We start from the raw sequence: 21,770 nt of genomic DNA on the forward strand, positions 1-21,770 counted from the left end.
CGCACTATACTCTCTTCATATCTTCCGCTGACATTATCAGTATAGACTATCAACAATGGAGTCTTTTCAGCTAAGCATCAGCAACCCCCTCACGCCTACGAGTCTGCTCAACGCAATGGATCAGATGGAGGAAGATGACGGTCCGACCGTTCTGCCCAACGGCGTTTATGTTCCCATGCCGGCCTTCTTCACTCCGGATGACGAGCTGGACATTCCCGCCATCCAGCGGCACACAGCCCGTCTTCTGGCCGCCGGTGTCTCCGGTCTGGTCGTCCACGGCTCAAACGGCGAGGCAGTGCACCTCTCCCGCGCTGAACGCCGCGCAACCATCAAGGCAGTAGCCGACACCGTCCGCCACGAGAAAACCGACCTCCACAGGCCAATCCCCATCATCGCAGGCTGCAGCGCTCAATCCATCCGTGAAACTCTCGAGCTTTGCATCGAAGCCTACGAAGCGGGCGCTACCCACGCCATCATTCTCCCTCCCGGCTACTATGCCTCGCTTCTGACCAAGCCAGCCGTCATTGACTTCTTCACGACCATTGCCTCACGCTCGCCTATCCCTATCCTCATCTACAACTTCCCAGCGGCCGCCAATGGCCTCGATCTCGACTCTGACACGCTGCTGACCCTCGCTTCCCACCCGCGCATCGTGGGCGTCAAACTTACCTGTGGCAATACAGGCAAACTCGCCCGCCTGGTTGCCGGTACCGCTTCCTCCGAGTTCTTCATCGCAGGCGGTTCAGCCGACTTCATCCTTCAGGGCCTGGTGGTAGGCGCGCACGGCACAATATGCGGCTTCGCGAACCTAGCCCCCCGGGCGTGCGTGCGCATCTTCGAGCTATGGGAGCAAGGGCGTATTAAGGAGGCACGGACGCTGCAACACGAAGTTGCCAAAGGGGACTGGCTGGCGATTCGGTACGGGTTTGTGGGTGTGAAGGCGGCGATGCCTATATTCCATGGGGATGCGGAACGAGGGTGTGCGGTACCTCGGTTACCGTTTAAGCCGCTTATGAAGGATGGACCGGAGGTGGAGGAGATTCGGAGGGGGATGGAAGGTGTGCTGAGGGTAGAGAGGAGGTTGGCTGAGGAGGCGAGGGCTAGGGGAAGGTAATATCTTGAATGTTTGGGTTTCTTGGTGCATCCTTGTTTGGATATGCTGTTTAGTTGTCCTTTTCTTGGCTTCTACTTTCTGCTTGCCAGGTTACAGAGATTGTTTAGATGGGTTCACATTGGTCAGGGAAAAGAGGCTTCCTAGAGGTAGACGGGTTTCAAGGTCAAAACAAAGATTCCTGAAGCTCACGCAGCCATTATTGGAAGGCATATTGAGCCATCAAGCATAAATTCAATCAGTTTTTTGTCCGTAACGTCCGTTACATTCTAGGGATTATGCTTACCTGGGGAATCTGAGGCGTTGAGCTGCCAAAATTACGAAGACAGCTGATAGCTCTTAGTTTGGAGGATAGCACTCGTAGTCAGCAATTCCAAACCAAAGATTTGAGGTCTGAGCTTTGTACGTAATCTGGTATGTTATTCATAGTGTCCCGTACGCTAGATCGGAGTTTACACAGCGAACGTTAATGGTATTTGCATTGCAAACGACTGGCCCGCTTGATGCGCAGCATTTGGCTACTGTGACAACGGGCCGCAGGGCGTGACTTGGTACGCTACCTTCCTATACGTAGGTAGTAATAAGTTGGTAGCATCAATTCCGCAACTCTTTTTGCTCGAGTCCCTCGAGTGCCGAGTGGTCGGAGGTTCGGGATCGATTGGCATCATCATCGTGTAATACCAAGCATGCTATCCCCAGTTCTCTGTTTAGCCATCCTGGTCTCCGTGCAACGGCGCAAACAGCGTGGTGCGTTTCCTCGTCTCCCCCCACTCACCCCCCACACCACGACACGCCCTGTGTTCCTGTGACCGTAAGGGCGTTTGCACTCTCCTCACCAAGTCCTTTCATGTCTTTACGTTCCTCCTTAGTTTGATGGTGAGGTACCTCCATCAGCGCGAAAAAGTCCGGTTGTACCGAGCCAACGTATTGTCAAACACCTGAAATCCCGACTTGGGTTTCGTCACCGATGGCCTAGACTCATTGGCAGGGCCAACACTCCCGAGATTCTCGGTCACGAAGAACTGCTCCTCAGGCAGCTTCGCCTCGCTATCTGTGTCCTGGATCACAGGTGGCGGTTGCTCATCGATGCCCCCCGCAAACGCCTCCGCGACAGTGCGGTACGGAGTTGACGAGAGGAAGTGGCGCAGCGTCTTCTGCCGCTTGACAGGCGAAGACTTGAGTAACCCGGCTGCCTTCTTTTGTTGGTACTTTTTGATGAGCGCCTGGTCTTGTATGTTTTCTTCTGGCTCCCACGTCGGGTTCTGATCAGGCGGCCAGTCGCCTTCCCACAGGACAAGGTACTTGTGAACCTTGACTCCATCCCCGAGGAACCACTTATCGTCGAGAAGCCCTTTGACTTCCCATTCGTCGTCTTCCGGCTCGGGTTCTGGGTCAGTGGCCTTTTGCTTCTTTTTGGTAGACGGGGGTTGTCGTCGTTTCGCTAATGAATCCTTCAACTTTGGTGGCCTTACTTTCTTTTTAGCCGTGGACAATACCGGCGCATTTCCCTGACTTTGGCTGACGCGCGGGGTTGCAGTCCATGGCACTGACTCATTTGACAAAGAATTTGGCCTGGGATTAGGAGTTAATGTTTGCCTGGAAGTATTGGTCGGTGTGACTTGGGTGACTGGGAGAGTCGATAGCTCAGCTGTCGATCCCTGCGACACGAAAGTAGCCTGTTGGGCCGCGGAAGTGCTGCCATATTTGCGCTGCATCATAGGAGCCGCACTGTTTGCACGAAGTGATGTGGCCCCGATAGTGTCGTCGTGTGTGAGCGCAAACTGATCCATAGACTCCGACCCCAAGTCTTCACCCGTCTCCTCAGAACCTTCGATGACCAAATCGCCTCGAAGTTGTCGGCGAACAGCACTGCCATCCGACTCTTCAGTATTGCTCATCTCTCCGGTCTTCTCCTCCTCCAGCATCGCACTGAGTTTTCTTTTCTGCGGTGTTGATAACGAAGGGCCGGCAACCTCTCGAGAGAGCAAGAGCGCGTCGTCTGCGGAGCTTAATGTTGGAGCATTGGCAGTCTTGGCCTGTGGCTCAGAAGCCTCAACAATTCTTTTCTTACGTGGACGTCCTGTGCGCTTCGTTTCTTCTTGCTTGCGTACCCTCTCCTTCATCTTTCGCTCCCAATTGTGGTACTCCCATTCCTCGAGCTCACGAGGTGAAACATAGTCCAACACCTCAGTACATGGGAGGAGGATCTTGACGTGCGGTAGGTCTGTGAAGCCGACGTGGTAGTATATGAGTCGCCGGGACGTGAGAGTGGCATCCTCGTCGGTAGGCAAAACGAACTGGTCGATGATGTATGCAGTCGAGTCGCGCGGTGGTAGTAAGGATATCTGGGGGGGAGGAGGTCCAGAGCCGGGCTTATACCGTCGTATGGATGGGAGGGGGATCTCGATTTCAACCTTGCGATAGCGTGGCTGGGTGACATTTTTGGTCTCCATGGCGCAAGCTCTCAAGGTACCGCGAATCGTGGCGCAACACGTTCAGGAGATGGGTAATTGACCGGTGCAAGCTTCAAGCGCCGCGCGTCGAGATGGAGGCGCGACGAGGTAGGGGTTTGAATATCGTAGGCAGTAATACCGGCCATTCATTGAATCCCAAAAACGAGCGGAAGAAGAGACGACATGTCCTAAGACGATGGGTGTTAATATGGATATTACCGTGATAAAGGTGTTGGGTCGAGGTTAACGGGTGTGGAGCCGGTTCATAGTATGGAGCAACCGGAAGGTCGCAGCTGACCTTTGCACATGCTTGCTTGGCATACCTGACCACTATCTTTTATCATATCTTATCTCTTATCAAATCGCCCAGCCCCAAGTTCGAGTCTCAAAGCTGCTGCGGTTTGTCCCCACCACATGGAGCTTCACAAACATTCCATCATACGGCACCCCTTCGCCAGACAAATTGCTTTTGTCTGAAAGGTTATACTTGTCTGCGTTGCCATTCTAATTGACGGTGCCGGTACCCCTCTCCGCTCATTCTCAATCCCATCTGCTCCATTCCATCCGAACTTAAGTATTAAATAACGACCCCGCTAGCGCCTTCGGAACTTTTTTGCTCCCGCAAGGTAACCCGAGCGCTTGCGACCACGATGCTCCCTCCTTCGACCGCGTCGACGATGCTTCGCGCGAGCGCCGGCCGCTCGGCTGGTCTGCAGCCAGCCCTTTTGCGCAGTGCTACCTGCCCCTACTCGGCTGGGCTGACCACGATGTCTCCTTTCCTCAGCACAAGCCCCCCCCCATCCAAACCGCTCCAGCTCCGGCTTCTCTCAACCCGCCCTACCGTCATCACCTATGCCGCCGCGAAGTCACTCACCATTAACATCTCCCGTCGCCACTCCTCAACTCGCAGTCAACCCCCGCGCGCGGCGACTCCAGATGCCGAAATAGATGCCAAGGCTGCTGAGGAAGCCGCCAAAGCCGCGAAGGCGGCGCACCCGGAGCAAGTGGTGCTGGACTGGAACACATTCTTCCAGTTGCGTAAGGCGCGCCGTAGGTGGCAGTCTGCCTTTAGCATTCTCAGCTCTGTGGCTGGCGGATTTGGCGGCGCGGCGTTCCTTAGCACGGGCATGGCCGACAGCGTTGTGTCGCAGATCCCCTTGGATCCCCTTATCACTCTTGGCCTGTTGACGCTGAGCTGCGCGGCGTTGGGCTGGCTAGTGGGACCTAGCCTGGGCACGGCTGTTTTCAATACGCTCAAGAGCAAGTACAAGGGGCCGATGGCCATCAAGGAGAGCGAGTTTTTTGCCAGGATTAAGAAGCATCGTGTTGATCCGAGCGCGAGCTCAGTGAGAAATCCGGGTCAGTTTTGTATCCCTTTCATTTGTCTTCTTGGACAGCTTCTAACAGGACACAGTACCCGATTTCTATGGCGAAAAGATCTCCAGCGTGGCCGGCTACCGGCAGTGGCTGAGGGACCAGAGAGCCTTTAACAAGAAGAAGGAGGGGGCAATCTAGCGTAGCAAAGTGCAAAACTGGCACGTTCTACTTGTGTATTATGAGGTCCAACGCTGCTCAAGGGCTGATATGAATGTAGGAAACAGTTTGCTGGCAGGCTGGGCTGCTTGCTCCAGGTTTGCCTTGCTATCCCACTTCCATCCGGCGTTCAAGGGGCTTGCTTATGGGTTGTAACATAGTCGTATAAGAATGAACAGATCATAAGCAACGATCTTCGCTTGACATTTCCCTACCTGGGTATATCCATATGAAAACATTGATGCTTGGTACACTGTCATCGAAGATGTTGTACGATACGGTGTCATATGAAGGGGAAGTCTGGGTCTACCTCGTCCCTCCAGGCCTTCATACCACCGACAATATCCATAATCTTGCGCTTTCCACCATTGTCCAGCCCCAGCTCCTTGAGCTTTTCAACGACCTCTTGAGAATCTTGCCCTCTCCGGCAGACGACAACGATAGGTGCCTCGTCGCTTGCAGGTTGCATGGGCAAAAGTTCAGCGGGAGAATTGCCCTCTCTCTTAATGGAGGACGCTTTGACCAAAAACTTGCTAAATGGTACATTGACAGCTCCTGGGATGCTGCCAAAGGAAAAGTGCTCCTTTTCACGGGTGTCGAGAAGGATATGCTCTCCTAACTCTCCATTTCTCCTCTTCTCATTGTACGCCGTGGCTGTGATTCGATCCTCCGGGGCAAGATTCGTGCTTTGCGTCATGTTGCCGCAAAATTGCACATAGTTCGGGTTCCCTGACTTAATCCCATCCAGCGTGAGAGTCGAGTTCTCTCCGCAAGCGAAACAATCCTTCTTCCTCCCACCCATCTTGAGTGCCCGGAAGGAGTACGGCCCAATCGCGCTGTTCAGATCATAGGTATAAATCAGCAGCGTCGGCTGAACCAGATTCTTCTCAGGAGACACTTCCTCGCCCTCCTTTGGTGGCATATGCAGCTGTGATACCAAAATTTTGATCGCCTCGCCGGCCTGCGCGACACCCATCATGCCAACCACAGGTCCCATGATACCCGCTTCACCGCATGATGTTTGTGCGCTGGGCGGCGGGGGCTTCTTGAAGCAGCACCGGTAGCATGGCGCAGCCTTCTTGTTGACCACGCCTTGCGGAGTCGGCGGGCAATTCAGGACGATGAGCTGGCCGGATTTTTGCACTGACGCTGCGGAGACCAGCGGCTTGCCCAGGAGTACGCAGACGTCAGAAATGAGGTAGCGCGTAGCCGGATTGTCGGTGCAGTCGAGGATGACATCCCATGGCTTGATAATTTGAGCAGCGTTCTGCGGGGTCAGGTCGAAGCGATAGGGGACGTAGACGGGGAGTGGGTTGATCTCGATCAGGTGAGTGATGAGGCTGTCGACTTTGAGCATGCCGACACGCTTCGTAGCGTGGGCGACCTGCCGGTGGAGATTAGATGTTTCGACCGAGTCGCCGTCGACGATGCCAATGGTGCCCACGCCCGCGCCGGCAAGATATTGAGCAGCTGGGCAGCCGAGACCCCCGGCGCCGATAATGAGGACCTTGGCGTTCATGAGACGAAGTTGGCCTATTCCATGTATTAGCTTCGGCTCTCTCCCTGGGATGGCACCAGACGAACCTTACCCTCCTTCCCCATACCGGGGACAATCATTTGGCGCGAGTAGCGCTCAATCTCTTCTTTCGATAGGCTTTTCTGAGTAGACCCCATGTTTGGCAGCGAGCTCCGCTTTCAAGGCTTGGTTCAAGTAGTCGATATCGTTGGTTCGCGAGAGTAAGATGCAGGTATGTGTGCAAGACAAGTGGTATGGGCGTTTCACTGTTGTGAGCCTACAGATCCTCCCTGCGGTCCTTTTCCTCCCTATATATGTGGTTATGGTTCCGAGATTTAATGTGAAAATGACAAAGTAAGCCCTCTTGCTGCTTGACGAACTCGAGTTGTTTTCATATACCCTACCCCTTCTGTTGTCTTCCCGTCGCTTCTATGAAGGTGAGCGCTCAGGAGCCAGGAATATATTGCCCCTCCCCCACCATCGTGGGGTAGGTCTTGGCATGGCTCTCGGTCGGCCCCGCCCAGCCATTGGGAACCTGCCCAGAGCCCCGTAGCCCCACATCTGGATAAGAACAGACCCACAAAAAAGTCCAGCAGTTGGCAGCCATCTGCTTTACCACAACAACACCGCCTTCGACTCGAACAACAAACCACTTCAGCAAATGCAGAGTCGCCAGTTGCCACAGTTGAAGCATTGACTGCTTTCGTGTGCTTATTTTAGTCTTAACTAAGGATAAAACTAAATTCACACGTAATTCATAATGGTATGTTCTCCATTCCCCAACTCCCCCGCCCTTGTCCCATTTGCTAACCTTCCATCCCCAGGGCAAAACCGCCCCAACTCCAGGCAAGAGGCTTACGGCGCGCGAAAAGGCGCGCATGCGCCTCGCCGACCCCTTACTCCCGCGCAAGCTGCACCGCGAAGACAACGTTGTGGAAGATCGCTTCATTAACTCGAAGAAGGACAAGCTCCTGATCAAGCACAGCGCCTTCGTCAACAAGATCATCAAGAATGCGGACAAGACCAACACTGGTAAGAGCGCGCACAAGAACAAGAAGCGCAGGCGGCCTAATAAGAAGCTCGTCGCAACGTTGGAGTCGCTGGAGGATGCGCTTGATGATATCAAGGCTGAGATGGACGCGCGAGAGGCTGCCGATGGAGCTGACGGCGAGACGATGGACGAGACGCAGCGCGCGCAGGGAAAAATCCGGTTGAAGAGCTTGAGGCCGAAGCCTGGCGCGCTGAAGAAGAAGGAGAAGATTGTCAGGGGAGAGATGGAGAGGTTCAAGAAGAGTTTGGCGCAATTGGCAATCATCTCGAAGGCATCTTCGTCATCTACGGGAGCTGCGAGCAGCAGCACGGTAAGCGGTACCGAAAAGATCTCAGAGAGCGGAGCAGTGGATACGGAGATGGGAGAGGCAGCTCCAGCGCAGGAGCAGCAACAAACGGCGCCGTCTGCGACATCAGGCGTGTCGAGTCGATGGGCAGCTTTGCGAGGGTTCATTGCTGCTACCATGGAGCAAAACCCTGCTTTCATAAACAAGACTTCTTAATTCCAACTTTTTTGTATTCAGTTTAGTTGCATAGTACGGCCCAGTGCGGTGGTCATGTTGGCGTTCAGGGATATCCGACATATCATATTGAGGAGCAGAACTAAGATATACCCATCAAAGCTACCAGAATTCTAGCCACTTCTTTCTACCGTTTTCTGTTGTCGCCCATTCATCCTACTGTCTAGCATCATCCCAAAACATCTGCTCATATACCATCCACCCGCAAGCTGATTCTAGTGACATTGACCGCAACAAAACCAAAGAGAAACAAGCCAATCACTTAAGAGCCATGCCAACGACGCCAAACACCCTGTCTCGCAAACGCCGCGATATCCAACCCAGATGAAGCCACCAATGTTCGTCAAGTTAAGCTTCAATGCAGTCATGAACGCAAACGCAACATAACATGCAAATGCCATCCGCCGACAATTTTTTCTTTCTTTTCTCCTTTCAACACCAGAAGAGATATTACTCAATCCGCGGTGGGGTATTCGGCTTCGCATACGGGCTGGCACTTCTCCTGCGCTCGCCCTCCTTACGCAGCGATTCTATGATGCGCAGCATCTCTTTGCGGCCGCCATGGCTGTCAATCATCTTTCCAGCCATAGACATCGAGACCTTCTCATTGGAGCCAGCCACGAGCAGGCGCTTAATAAGCAAGTGACGCATCAAGATGCACACAAACACGCCACAGTCGCTGCTGTTGGGCTGTTGTGGGCAATCCTCGAGCTGATGGAATCGAAGTGGGATGCCCAGGACGCGACCTAACCGATCAGTACACCGTTGTGCCTCATAGAAGTTGGCGCCGCCGAGCGAGTCGTAATGAAAGGCGACCCGATCGATGACAGACACGAGCAGAAGCGACCAATGGCTACCACCGTCGGCGCGCTCACGGTCGCGGCTGTCGTTGATTGGGAGGAAGATGTGGGTGACGTTGCGGAAGTCAGGAAGGGCACTGCTTATCCCCTTGATATCGATCGTTTGCATCAAGAGGAACGTTATGCTGGGCCGGAGGAGGACGACGCGGGCCTTGGGATAGTTAGGCAAAACCTCACGCTCAAGCCATCTGGAACCTTCAAGTCAATCTAGGAACATATAGGTCGGTCATCAAGGTGAGAGACATACTCCTCCCAGAAAGCAATGTTCTAGAAAATAGTTAGCGAATGCCAGCATTGACAGACAATCAATCCAGGGTACACACGTTGTCCGTTAGCCAGTCGCCCTTGAGCGCTCGGATATCCTCGGTGGTGACTGCGACAGGTATTAGCAGGGGACTTGAGGCAAGCGTAGTGGTTGGAGCTAGAGACGTACGAAGAATGTCATGGTCTGCAACAGCCGTTAGCTCGGAACCCCTCGGAAGAATATTAAAAGTTAACTTACAGGACAGGTATGGCTGTGACGACGAGCTAAACTGTGTCAATTGTTCAGCACGATGCCTTAACAAACACAGTTCGGGTGCATATTGCGAGAAGAGCGGCACACAACAGCTCGTATCACACAATCAAGTAGCCAGGGCAAAGCTTTCAGTTTCCGGCCACAAGTTCCTCTCCAGCTGATATCCCACAAGGGAATTGTCCAATTCTTGCCAACCCCCTTTCATTTTCATCGTCATCATCTCCATTGCGCGACCAGAGATGAAAAGGGCACCCATTTATCAAGAGACGAAAGAAAACAAAAATGGACTCTTACGCTCTCGCTTAGATGCCTAGCCATGCTACGGAATCGCATTGTGACGGCGGATTTGGCTCGAGGCCACAGGGACGACAAAGGCTCGAAAATATTAACGATACTGTCGCGAGCGCTTGTCAGCAAGACGGTTGCCATAATTCTGGTCAGGTAATTGGAAAGACTGGAAACGACAAGCCAGGCAAGGTGCGAACAAACGCGAACGCACAGAAACAATCAGCCACCGCAGAGCAGAGCACCTGTCGGGGCGAGCGACGGAGTTTGCGCTTTCGGCTCCTTTCGCAGGCACTAGTTCTCGGCTCGTGTGGTGGGGAAGGCAAGCTCAGGGCGAGATAAGGGTGAACGGGGGGACTGTGGTAGGACTTACGATGAAGGCAGCGAAAATATAAGTCTTCGGAATCGGATAGCCAGATGCTTGGTGGCGCCCAAGGAATTGAAGACGGGATGAGGTTGTATTCTATCGTCGAACCGCCGGACGTTGCGGGGAAAGATTGTAACAGATGAGACACCACGCAGAAGGCGTCCAGTCCCGAAAAACATTAACAGGACAGGAAGCTTTGTCTCGAGGCCCGCGGGAAGACCCAGCGCCCCGCAAGCTTTTTAGATCCACGGCCTCTGCGGAGGAGCTGGAGCGCCGTGCTGGCGATTGTGGCTGTGTCTGGGCAATGCCAAGGCGTAGAGAGCTCAGAACGCCTAGAAGCCAAACGACGCATCATACTGACTTTCTTATTCAGAAACGACGGTTCTGAGGGTAAGCCAGACTTTTTACTAAAGTCTGAACTGCTATCATGCAATTCAAACCATCTCGCTAGCAGCTGGTTCTCCGTTGATAGTGGCAGGCCTTGACACACATTAACTTATCTGGTCTCTTGGACCAAAACTCCACCCCAGGTGTGGCTCAAATTAGCGAAGGTTCCGAGCGAGTATGTGCCACCCCCAAGAACCGCGCAAACACCCACACCGGCAGTGACCTGCTGCGCTGGCTGGCAGCCAAATGCATGTCACTAACTCACGAACTGGTCACGGGCACTGTCTTGGCTCTCAGGAAACGACCCGAGGAGACCACGTCTGCCATGCAGTCTCCATTCAGCACTCCATCTCTAGGCATAATCGCATTTGTACCGCTTAAAAGAATCCATTCTACTTTGTGTCCGTTCCTTGTGGCAGATCCAGGACACCGGTCCTGGCCCCAGCACACAACCAAAGCAAGTTCAGATCGGATTAGACCCTCCATCAGTGCGCGGGCGGTTGTCATGTGGGGACATTCCCATCAGCCGCATCAGGTCCTGTCATGAATGAGCCGGATATCAAAGACGGACAACCGTCCACCTGCAGCCAGAATATTGTAACTTTTGTTCGGTTTTGTTGAGTTGGTTCAATCCATGACGGAATACTTGCAATGAGAAACAACTCGTCCTTTCGGTGGTGTTTCGGCTTGTCTGACCGGGCTGAAGGGTCGGTTTTCAGGAGCCAGCTGGCCGACTTGTTTCAACGTGATACTGGCTTTGGGCAGTGTGACTCGCCATCCCGGTTTATCACTTTTGTCCTGAGATGGATGATTTTCGGTAACCCAGGCGTTGATATCAATTTGTTTTGGAGGGACTCTCAGGTAGGGGCTAACTGTAGTGAGAGTGCATTGTCCCTGGACAAGCCACAGTTCAATCCCACAAGCAATTGGCACGTTTGAAATTCCAATCTTCCTTTGTGTTAATCATTATTTTATCTCCAATACCCGAAGACTCGATGTCCTGGTTAGCAACACTAGTCCAGGATTATGCCGGGGCCCCAGTTTCCCCAGATTATCTGCATCTGCACTTCTTACCTCAAGAGTCACAAGACATGGTACAAGGTTTGACGGAAGATTGGTCATTGTCTCGAGTTACGATCACAGGTCCAAAGTATTAGCAACTTCTCGCAACAGCAAATTGCTTCTTCTGCCTGGTGTTATCAATTGACGACAATTCCAGATTACGGGTGGTAACTCCTCTGCTTCTTCCCATTTTGTTAGAGATTTCATCCCATTATACGTGTAAAAAGGAAGGTAGCAAAGGTAGTCCTCAAGAACTCCCCACAGCTGAAAGCTTGTCAGCCTCGTGATGCTTCTTGACCATGGCGGAGTTCAGAGCCGCTTCCAACTCTTCATCTATCGTCAGGGGTGTAGCAGGTTTTGGCTTCTGCTTTGCTTCAGGACGTGCCGCTTTTTTTATATCGCCTGCCAAGCACTTCTCAATGAAGTCATTGACCTCTTTGACCATTGACTGGGCTGAATCAGGATCTTGATTATCAGAGTGCTGCATGGCGTCAAAAAGCCGCAATCGATATGTAGTCGCAAGAGCGTCCAATACTTCGCTCTGGGATTCGCTGTCGCTCACAGGATTAAAGTCATCAGGCATCAAATCATGTATCGATCCAGTCTCGGTGTGGTGTTTGACCTTCTGGTAGAACGATCGTGTCGCAACACCAAGCTTGTCCGCAAGACCTGATTTAGAGAGTATGCTCGTCGTCTGGCTGAGATCCACTTCTTGAAGCCTGTTGGTGAAGGTGCGTATGTCGAACGCTGCGTCAACTACGATAGAGAGAGCTTTGCGAGATGCCTGTTGGAGAAGATTGTACATGTCTTCTTTCTCGTCCCAATGACGGGAAGACATATTATCAATCATGCGTAGGGCATTTTGCTCATACTCAGCTGCAATGTCTCGAACTATCTCTTCTTTGGGCTTCAAGGAACGATGTAGCAGCTTTGTGACAATGCTCTTAGTATAGGTGAACTCAAAATTCGCCACTTTGTACAAAGTACTTACAGTCGTAAGCCTCTGTAAAACCAGTGGTGGAGAATCATCGTCAATTGCTCTCCTCCACATCTCTTCTGGGGCCAATGCATCTGTTGCTGACGGATCCTTTAAGTTTGGCAGCGGTGAGGTGTCTTGAGGCTGGGCATTGGAGCGCACAGCATCATTCTTAATGGCCACGGGATCCTTGCTAAGCCGTTCGGACGATCGTCTGATGGTATTCGATGAATTATCCAGATGTATGGAAGGCAAAACGGCGGCCTTAATATCGGGTTTCTCAGCCGAGCTTCCTGCTGCAGCACGATGGGTCGGTTGATTTCCAAGGCAGGCCACTGCTGGACATTTGGAATCTGTGTGCGCGGGATCCTGGTCAACTAAGAGAGGAGAGGTCGAGCATTCATTACCATGATCACCATTTTCTCCTGTGTCGGTCGTAATAATCTCCTTGTGCACTTGTGTGTGGAGAATAGGAGGTGAGGACGCTAGCTTTTGTTTTGGCAGTAAGGGCTCGAATTGGTTCATGAACGCTGACGTCGAACGTCGCTGATCTGCTTCTGAGCTCTGAAGAGCAAAGGGAGGTAGGTCGGTCAAGAAATCTGAAACCACACCTGAGCTTTTCTTCGATACCCACTCAGCCTCAGCTTTAAGTTTCATCTTAGGAGAGCGATGACCAACGTCTGTCTTTGATTTGGGATTGCTTGGTTCAACTTGATTCGTTGTCGGTTTGATCTCTGGCTGATTGAGAGTCTCTAGAACCATCGGATCCTTTAGGACTTTGGGGCGTCTCCGAGGTCTATTTGTCGCAATGGTGTTGCCGTCCCGATCTCTGACTGAAACCTTATCGGTGGTACTGTGTTCCTGGTTTGTCTGCTCTTGGGCTTGCCGTTTCCTTGGTCTCTCAGAACCATCACTCTCCGTTATATCGCTGAGATCAAAGATGTCATTGCCCCTTTTTTTGGTCCTGGTTTTAGTTACAGCATGGCCAGACAACAGGCGATCATACTCAGGGGAAGTTTGATCTTGCTTCGTTCCTTTCGCTGGTTGCCTCTTGTTGATTTTCAAAGTCCCTTTTTGCTTAAACTTTGGAGCTGCTTGTCTCCGAGTAGCTCGGGCGGGAGAAGAGGCTTTCGCGCGGACATACTCACTGCCGACAAGCTTCGACTCGGAGTTCTGCTCCTCCAGCCGGCTCTTTGGCTTGACCTCTAAAGACTTTGTTTTGCGTGAAGAAGCTGTTGGTGAAATATGAGTCTCTGGAAGAATTTCTTCGGCCTCGTCATGGCTCGAGGGGTCATCATGACCGTCTGGTAGTGGTTTACTCCGTATAGGTAGTTTGGGCGTTGGAGTTATCACCCCCATGATCATGTCGACAAGGGGATCTTGTTTCTTTATCTTCGGTGAGAAAACCGTTGGCGTCTGAACATGCTCCAGGTCAAGGTAACTTTCTTGAAAAACGGGGGCTGGAGTCTTTAAGCGTTCTGACTCAGGGTGTTCAACAGGCCACATCTCTGCAAGATCGGCCCGCAGAAGACCGACAGAGGCCGGAGTGGGCGACAATCGGCAGGAATGTGCGTCCATTGTCCCTAACTGACAGCAGGCCAAGTAAATAAGCGGTAATATTGCTCAGAAGGACGAGGCTGAGTCGCGTAGTTCCTGCGTCCAAGACCCCGATGTTTGTCGAAGCCTGTCCCATAACCTGGAACACAACCATCAAGACTTGTCAAGAACAAATGGAATAGATCACCATCGTAACATATCCACAGAAATGAGGGACACTGCACTCTGTAGAACGCCTGATCGTTCACATTTTCGTTTGTAGCTCTTTCCTCCTGATAGCACGTCTGCCACCTGCAACTTAGCCATACCTTCAGCAGAAGGAAAGCGCAACCAAGAATAATTGGCATTGCAGTACAATCTCCGCTTTCTGAAATTGTTTCATCGAATAGAATTGTCAGGTGGCAATATTCACAGCATCCCAACCCCCAACAATTATAGCTCTCAACCACAATTTTTCAATGCAGCTGTGGCAGCTGGTTGGTGTGTCTGGAGACAAAAGACAGTGAAGAATACCCAAGGTATAAGCACCTAGGTAGGGTTGTCGAAGGCCTTGAGTTTTTCATATGTAGGCATCAAGAAGAATAGATATGGATTATCTGGAACGCTGTATAAATCTTTGCTGATCTGGATCAAGTCACGTTATCGTTGGTATAGGTTCCTGTCTCCTCAGGCCTGTCTGCCTGTCAAGCATGTCACCACATGTGAGCAGTGCCGTTTGAACAAATATCCTTGACAGGAACGCCAACCTGGTGATAGGACAGATCATTCCCACACATCGAAAGTGCCATCTTAAATGCAAAGGCCTAAACCCGGCCCCTGTGATATTGATCTCCAGATCATGTGTGGCTACAAGGAATCGATTAATAATCTTGGCTGCAGTTCCAAACGTTTCCAAACCAAGCGGAACGGTCGGAATATTTTGTCGCCAATTGTTGATGTGGGTCTGGGGGACTAACCCCTGAAAGTCGAAAACAAGCCGAACGGCACAGAGGCGTAAAGCGCAGTGACAACATCACCAAACCGGGGGAGCTGAAATTCAGGGAAGCAGCTGAAATGACAAATCATCTCCGACCGAGGCACTTATAAACACCCGGCTTCCCGACTCCCAACCCTTTCGTCATCCCGCCCCCGGATTGCAACACCAGCGCTTCGCCAATCCTTGCCAACGGCGTATGCCGTATGCTCTGCATACGCGGCCTCCGAGATGACGGTTGCGGAACCACGCCGGAACGGAGCTCCACACGCTCTGGGTCACGGCAACGAGGCGAACGGAGGCTCCAAGAAGGGCGGGAGTACCCCAGCTTATCCTCCCATCTCTTCGATTCCGTCCACTCCTGCCGCCCGTCTTGACGAACCGGACGCCCGTCCCAGCCCATTCCCGAAGGAACCAATTCTCGCGAAAGATTTTCATCCTAAAGATGGAGTCCCCGTGCCGGCGACAATCCTCTACTTCGCCTACGGCTCCAACATGTGTGCCAAGTCGTTCCTTGGTGTGCGAGGAGTCCGGCCCTTGAGCCGGATCAACGTCTGCGCGCCAGCTCTGGACCTTGTCTTTAATCTTCCAGGAGTCCCCTACCTAGAGCCATGTTTCGCCAACACCGCTATCCGACAAGTCCCCGCTAAACCGCCAGTCCCTCCAGTCAACACTACAACCGATGACGATCACCATCCCATCGACCCCATCTGGACGAAAGGCGTCTACGGCATTGTCTACGAAGTCACACCCTCCGACTGGGCCACAATCGTAGCCACCGAAGGCGCCGGTACAAGCTACCAGGACCTTCTCGTCCCATGCTATCCCCTCCCCTCGTCATCATCAAACGCCAACCCCCCTCTACCACTGGAACCAAGCCCTTCCTCGCCCACACTCTTTACGCCCCTCCTATATCGACCCCCCTCTCAACAACTGGCGAGACCTTTGGGGCCGCCTAACCGCACCTCGGGGCGCAGTCCGCAAAATCGGGCATGCCCAACCCTCCTTGCGGTACCTTAACCTTCTCCGCACGGGCGCCAAAGAACACTCCTTGCCCGACGAGTACCAGGCCTACCTCAATGCATTGCGGCCCTACACAGTGACAACACGACGCCAGCGCTGGGGACGGATCCTCTTCTTAGGGTTTTGGGCACCGCTTGTGATGCTGATGCTGGTAAGCGGGAAGATCTTTGCGGACGAGAAGGGCCGGGCGCCGGGATGGTTGGCGCGGGTGATGGGCGTGGTGGTTAATGCAGTGTGGTTGAGTTATGACTATGTGGCGAAGCCTATTTTTGGGGAGGGAGAGAGAACGATTGAGCACAAGATGAATGGGAGATGGGAGGAGATCAAGACGAAGAGGAGGAGGAAGAGTTTTGCGAGTGGGCTGCGGGGCAGGGAAGAAGCGGTTGATGAGGAGAAGAGGGTGCTGTTGGAGGGTCACAGCGGCTGAGTTGTGCTTATACCCGGGTGTGGCATTCGACCAGACGTTCAGGGGTTGGATACCAAGCAGTTGGATATCACGACAACAGCATGTGTGCGACGGTTGGTGTATATTAAATTTGTGTACTTCCTTCATCTAAAGCGTATGCCGGGTTGTCACGCTACCTGTACCGGACCGAGAGTACCTGAATCATGTCGTAGAAAGTGTTTTGTACTCCGTACTTGCACCGCACTCCAGACCATCACTCTATGCATTCAGACCGACCCCACCCCCTCTTTTTTTACACCACTTCTACTGCACAAATACTCCTTTGTCTAACCTCTAGACACTTTACTTCCTGAACAGAGACGGAATATCCTCCACCTTAACCTTCCCATCGATGATACCCGAGACCATCTTGAAAAGCGGGTACCGGTCCTCCGCTCCACGGGCCCTCAAGAAACTGCTGACCTCCCGCGAAGTGGAAATGCCCTGCAGTTTCTGGCCGTTGAGCTCGGTGCGCTCGATCTCTTCAATGGGCACACCACGCTCAACAGCCATCTTGGAGTACCGCCAATTGCGGGCCGACGTGCAGCTGACGATCATGTCACCCCAGCCGGCGCTCTCCTCCCAGAAGGTCTTCTCCTGGATGGTCTGTGGGTAGAACTCGCGTGCGAACTGGATGATCTCAAGCATACCACGACGCATGACAGCTGTCTTGGCGGTCATGTTCCAGCCATGACCCTCGACGAAGCCGCAGGCGATGGCAACGATGTTCTTGAGCGCACCACCCAGTGACACGCCCACGACATCCGACACCATCGACACGGTGAAATAGGGCCGGCTGAACAGCGCCGAGATCTCAGCATGATCCAGCGGAGGGTATACGTGCGGTAGCGGGGTCAGCTTTGTCCGGATGATCTGGCCGCGAGAGTCAAGGTGCTCCTCGACAGGCTCGCCGTTGGCTGTGCCGTTGGTGCCGTTGACAGCACGCTTATCGCACGGAGGGGTGTTGTAGGCGATTGTCGTCTCGCACCACATCTCGTTGGCAATCTCGCTGGCGATGTTGGCGCCGCTCAGGGCGCCGCAGTAGATCTCCAGCTGCTCGCCAATGAACTCGCATATCAGTTCAATCTTATCATCTGTCACCGTAACGCCCTTGATGCAGCTGATACCACGGGCATAGGGCAGAATCTTGCCCTTGATCTGCTTGCAAATATTGCCGATAAACTCATGGGGCAGGTTGAAGATGAGAATGTTGGAATCCTTGACGGCGTCGACTAGAGAAGGGTTCGCCACGATATTGGTGGGCAACTTGATCTTGGGCAGGTACTTGACGTTCTCGTGGTGCGTGTTGATGATGGATGTGAGCTTTTGGGGCTTCTCGCCAATCTCAGGGTCGAAGTGCGGCGAGCTGGACGGAATGACAACCTCCTCCTCATACACCCACATCTGCACCTCCTCCTCGAAGAGGTCCGGGTGCTCCCTTGTGTTCTCGGCGACTAGCTTGGCGACCGTGGTGCCCCAATTGCCGGAGCCGATCACGGTCACCTTATGTTTGCGCTGCGGCGAGGCCATTTTTGCCTTTGTTGTCCTGCTGTCTGCCTGATCGACTTTGGATCGGGCTGAATGGGCGAGAGTGGAGGAGGCAACGGTTTGAACCAGGGAGCGGCAGCGAATGCTAGTAGCAGGCTGATCTGGGCGCGGGAAGCACGCTACAGGCTTCGGGAGATGTTGAGGCAGGGACGAAGGCGAGAGGCAAAAGGATTTCTTGATTTGAGGAGCAAGATGGGACACGAAACGACGCAGTGGCTCGCGGGATCGTGCGGACTGGGGAAGCCGGGATGTGCAGCGCAGCAGCAAGTGGAGATGCTGGGAGAAATGGGCTGCCCGTGGATGGGTCCGAGGGGTCTTGAGGGCCCTCAGGGTCCTGGGGCTGTTGGGCGAGGAATATGCGGTCGGTGGGCGACGGTTGCTGTTGCTGGGACTGCTGGAACAGAAGTTGCTGGCAAAGAGATGGAACGAGGAAACCAAGTCCTGCGCGGTGATTGGCGCGGAGACTGACACTGTTGACACTGGCACTGGCAATGCTGGCGTTTGTGACCAAGGGTCGGGTCCTGGATGCCGTTGTGCTGGCTTGCAGTCGGGTCCTTTATATCGACTTAACAGGAGGGTCGGCCGCCCGCTACAGCACCCTCGCAAGCTTCGCATCATCTCACACCGACCTGGACCGTCGCACTCAAGTTGCTCTTTGTCTTCAGTTTCCCTTTTAGTACAAAACCACCGCCGCCATCAGATCTGTGCTCACATCTCACACCCTACCTATGGAATCACTCCCCAGTTTGCCCCAACTTGTGCCAATCTCAAAGCCAGTCACTCTCAGTCAACAGTCGGCTGGGCGGTCGGGTCAGCATGCGGTGCCAGGTGCTAGCGCTGCGGCGGGGAGGGGAAATCCGTTGCCAACGGTTGGCCGGTTCCGCGACCCATGACGCAAAGTGGTGGGAAACCATGGGGAACTGTGGGAAAAGACCGGCAGAATTCGCTCCCCGCCTTCCACATTCAGCCAAGACTTTCTCAACGAAATTTCTGCCCGAGCTTGTGACAGGCGCATCTCGACCATCGTGCAGACTTGTGCCCCTTTGTCGTCCTGGTCGGCCTCGGTCGATCCCTGTCGCCTTCTCCGTTCGCCGAGGGCGTCCTCCTGCCAAGCCTGGCGGTGGTCTTCCCCCACACGGGCAAAAGGGCCGACCAGGACCACATTGTCATTCTACGGACTTCTCGATCCTCCCTGGCCTCACCAACTACCCTTGCTTCCCTGCATGCTGCTGCATCGTGCTCGAGCGTGATGTTTCGGCAGGCCGATCAATCTTAAGCTTCACAATTTGTCCTCTTCTCAGCAAGTCCCGCCGATGCATGCATCCTGGACAAGGATCGCAGCGCAGCATTCCGAGGCCTTGGAAGTGCCCATCAGCTTGCTTCTAAATCACAGCTCCTCGGTCTTGGCATACTCGGGGCCGTTCGGGCCCGGCGAACAATGGCATGTTCGCATTTTTTTTTCATCCGTAGATGTAGTCTGGACGGATCTGTTGTCCGTGGGCGGGCAGAGGCGAGATGAACGGGATTCGGGGCGCTCCCCCGTTTCGATCTGGGGTTATGGTGATAGCCTGCATTAGACTGGGCTTGCAGATCCTCGGATGAGAGAATTCATGTGTTCCATGTGCTTAGGAAGATGGCTCTTCCCATGCACGACATCGTCGAGGACTATTGAACTAGCCGTGTGATTTCGTGACTAAGATGCCATGGATAGCGCAATTGGGCATCAAGAAGAGGAGTCTCTCCATTCCAAACTTCGAAACTGTATCCGTCTTCACTTCCGGAGGGTTGGGGGTCTCAAGGTGGGCACTGGGAATCGCCACACGCAATGTTGCAAGTTCAAGTTACACAAGGTCATATTTGGGGCAATGCATATGCTTCGATGTTTTGCTGGATGGACCGAGGTCACCGGAATTGCGCAAAACCACCAGATTCAACTCCGGCTGCTGGAAGAGGCATGGGGCCGCTCTGACGAGGTAACAGGGCCTCGGGATACACCGCGACGCGAAGCCCATAAGACCAAAACACAGCATACAGTTCGCCTGCTCTGCCCATTCTTAGAAGTCCAAGCGGTTACAAATCCCAGGCGGACTTATCCCTCTGAGACAGCACCCTGTGTTTATCACACCATGTACGGGAAAAGGCTGCAACAGTCTTATCGGCTGCTGCCAAGACTGGCTTGTCGCTGATGTCATTATACATTTGATCCATGAGGGGCATATGCGGGGCAAGGTGTAGATAAACGACGAGAGGAGGTTTAGGCATCATGCAGAGCTCTAAACACACCTTGGTAATGACGAGATGAAAAACAAGATCTGGAAATTGGGTATATAGGTAGTGCATCATTTTGCGATGGGTTAAGAGTCAATCAGTGGTGATTTTTTACGAGGAACACTTGGGTCAGCTGAAGCGGGGCAGTCTTCTGCCCCACCGACATCTTCAGTTGAAAAGATGGAGGGGCAATCTCCAACTGGTAGCAATGCAGCCAGCTGCCAGCCAAGCACGTAGCACTCTCTCAACACTTGGGCAAGATGCACCAGCGGGCGATATCAAAAGACGATAACAACTGCGATCAATAGCGGCGAGTCTCCAGGAGGCCTCTTCCAATACTGCAACATGCCCGGTGGTTTGCCATGCTGGATAAACTACAACTCGAAAAATGAAACCAACTGAATTTCAAAGCTGTGCGTTGGGCCGTTCTTGGCGCGTCTTGTCCAGCCGCCACGCATCTGTGCCTTGCGCCCCGCTGACGACATGTGCTAATGTTTGACATCCTGGGCATTTTGATAGGTTGACAGCTTGGATTATGGCAGCAGTAACATCCACCTCAGTCAGCCCGGCATGTATCAAACCCACGGGCCGGCCTGGGAGTTTCCGATTTTGCTGCGTAGGCGCTTGCAACAGCTTGCGACTTGCATTTCTGGCAGGTACCTAACTTCTTACAGGTGTAGTAGGCGACGTCAAGTGCCCTGTGACGGAGTTGCCCTGCATCAGCTGTCTCGAAGCGAACAAGGACGACTTGGCCCCCGGGTTCCGACAACCTGGTTACCACTGTGAAGCAGACATCCTCTCTACGAATCCATCCGCTACCAACAGCAAGCTTATATGTTAGCTGACTTATTCTGACCTTCCCCCCCCCCTCCCTCTATGCCTTGTTCTCGCCCTCATCCCCCAACAAACCTACGCGCGTCAGCGACAGCTAAACGACCTTAATTGCCCCTTGGCATTGATCGATGTGATCATCATCCGCCCTGAACCCACTGGTATTCCACGGATAGCTGCTTTGAGGAACCATTTGTTATAGATTGCTCGAATGTCAAACAGACTGATCCGATCGCTTCTTCTGTGCCTGTGCCTCGTGTGCTGCTTCGGAAGGTCGCGAAAGTGAAGAAGGAACACCGCCAATTGGATCTCAACACGAACTCGTCTTCAGTTCGTCAGCCGCGAAGGCGGGACGCAAGGCGAGCCAATCGACAACATAAGCTGGATACTGTGGTACCTATATCGCCAAGCGAGCCGAAGCCCAACTTATCCACCCTAGCTACCATATCCACCAACTTCTTGGACAGCTCTACCGCTAATATAAGCT

At 53.2% G+C, this 21,770-nt stretch overlaps 9 protein-coding genes across 9 annotated transcripts; 4 read left to right on the forward strand and 5 right to left on the reverse strand.

Moving 5' to 3' along the window:
* Positions 1 to 55: 55 nt before the first annotated feature.
* Positions 56 to 1,114, forward strand: CTHT_0055950 (uncharacterized protein; the record flags this gene model as incomplete). The annotated part of the gene is made up of 1 exon (XM_006695859.1): positions 56 to 1,114. The coding sequence occupies one exon, from the start codon at positions 56 to 58 to the stop codon at positions 1,112 to 1,114; it is 1,059 nt and encodes a 352-aa protein (XP_006695922.1).
* Positions 1,115 to 2,001: 887 nt separating this feature from the next.
* Positions 2,002 to 3,564, reverse strand: CTHT_0055960 (uncharacterized protein; the record flags this gene model as incomplete). The annotated part of the gene is made up of 1 exon (XM_006695860.1): positions 2,002 to 3,564. One exon carries the CDS (start codon positions 3,562 to 3,564, stop codon positions 2,002 to 2,004), a length of 1,563 nt encoding a protein of 520 aa, XP_006695923.1.
* A 650-nt stretch (positions 3,565 to 4,214) lies between these two features.
* On the forward strand, positions 4,215 to 5,079 carry CTHT_0055970 (uncharacterized protein; the record flags this gene model as incomplete). The annotated part of the gene is made up of 2 exons (XM_006695861.1): positions 4,215 to 4,923; positions 4,979 to 5,079. 2 exons carry the CDS (start codon positions 4,215 to 4,217, stop codon positions 5,077 to 5,079), a joined length of 810 nt encoding a protein of 269 aa, XP_006695924.1.
* A 301-nt stretch (positions 5,080 to 5,380) lies between these two features.
* Positions 5,381 to 6,771, reverse strand: CTHT_0055980 (URM1 activating enzyme-like protein; the record flags this gene model as incomplete). Its single annotated transcript, XM_006695862.1, has 2 exons — positions 5,381 to 6,630; positions 6,687 to 6,771. 2 exons carry the CDS (start codon positions 6,769 to 6,771, stop codon positions 5,381 to 5,383), a joined length of 1,335 nt encoding a protein of 444 aa, XP_006695925.1.
* Positions 6,772 to 7,373: 602 nt separating this feature from the next.
* Positions 7,374 to 8,166, forward strand: CTHT_0055990 (uncharacterized protein; the record flags this gene model as incomplete). Its single annotated transcript, XM_006695863.1, has 2 exons — positions 7,374 to 7,376; positions 7,438 to 8,166. The coding sequence occupies 2 exons, from the start codon at positions 7,374 to 7,376 to the stop codon at positions 8,164 to 8,166; spliced, it is 732 nt and encodes a 243-aa protein (XP_006695926.1).
* Positions 8,167 to 8,634: 468 nt separating this feature from the next.
* On the reverse strand, positions 8,635 to 9,894 carry CTHT_0056000 (nedd8-specific protease-like protein; the record flags this gene model as incomplete). Its single annotated transcript, XM_006695864.1, has 6 exons — positions 8,635 to 9,232; positions 9,292 to 9,311; positions 9,368 to 9,417; positions 9,478 to 9,492; positions 9,547 to 9,577; positions 9,856 to 9,894. 6 exons carry the CDS (start codon positions 9,892 to 9,894, stop codon positions 8,635 to 8,637), a joined length of 753 nt encoding a protein of 250 aa, XP_006695927.1.
* A 2,015-nt stretch (positions 9,895 to 11,909) lies between these two features.
* CTHT_0056010 (uncharacterized protein) lies at positions 11,910 to 13,997 on the reverse strand (the record flags this gene model as incomplete). The annotated part of the gene is made up of 3 exons (XM_006695865.1): positions 11,910 to 12,569; positions 12,654 to 13,590; positions 13,783 to 13,997. The coding sequence occupies 3 exons, from the start codon at positions 13,995 to 13,997 to the stop codon at positions 11,910 to 11,912; spliced, it is 1,812 nt and encodes a 603-aa protein (XP_006695928.1).
* Positions 13,998 to 15,399: 1,402 nt separating this feature from the next.
* Positions 15,400 to 16,618, forward strand: CTHT_0056020 (uncharacterized protein; the record flags this gene model as incomplete). The annotated part of the gene is made up of 2 exons (XM_006695866.1): positions 15,400 to 15,958; positions 16,146 to 16,618. 2 exons carry the CDS (start codon positions 15,400 to 15,402, stop codon positions 16,616 to 16,618), a joined length of 1,032 nt encoding a protein of 343 aa, XP_006695929.1.
* A 321-nt stretch (positions 16,619 to 16,939) lies between these two features.
* On the reverse strand, positions 16,940 to 18,166 carry CTHT_0056030 (glycerol-3-phosphate dehydrogenase-like protein; the record flags this gene model as incomplete). Its single annotated transcript, XM_006695867.1, has 1 exon — positions 16,940 to 18,166. The coding sequence occupies one exon, from the start codon at positions 18,164 to 18,166 to the stop codon at positions 16,940 to 16,942; it is 1,227 nt and encodes a 408-aa protein (XP_006695930.1).
* Between the last annotated feature and the right edge of the window lie 3,604 nt (positions 18,167 to 21,770).

This window comes from Thermochaetoides thermophila (assembly GCF_000221225.1).
Source record: "Thermochaetoides thermophila DSM 1495 unplaced genomic scaffold scf7180000011820, whole genome shotgun sequence".
Taxonomy (NCBI): domain Eukaryota; kingdom Fungi; phylum Ascomycota; class Sordariomycetes; order Sordariales; family Chaetomiaceae; genus Thermochaetoides; species Thermochaetoides thermophila.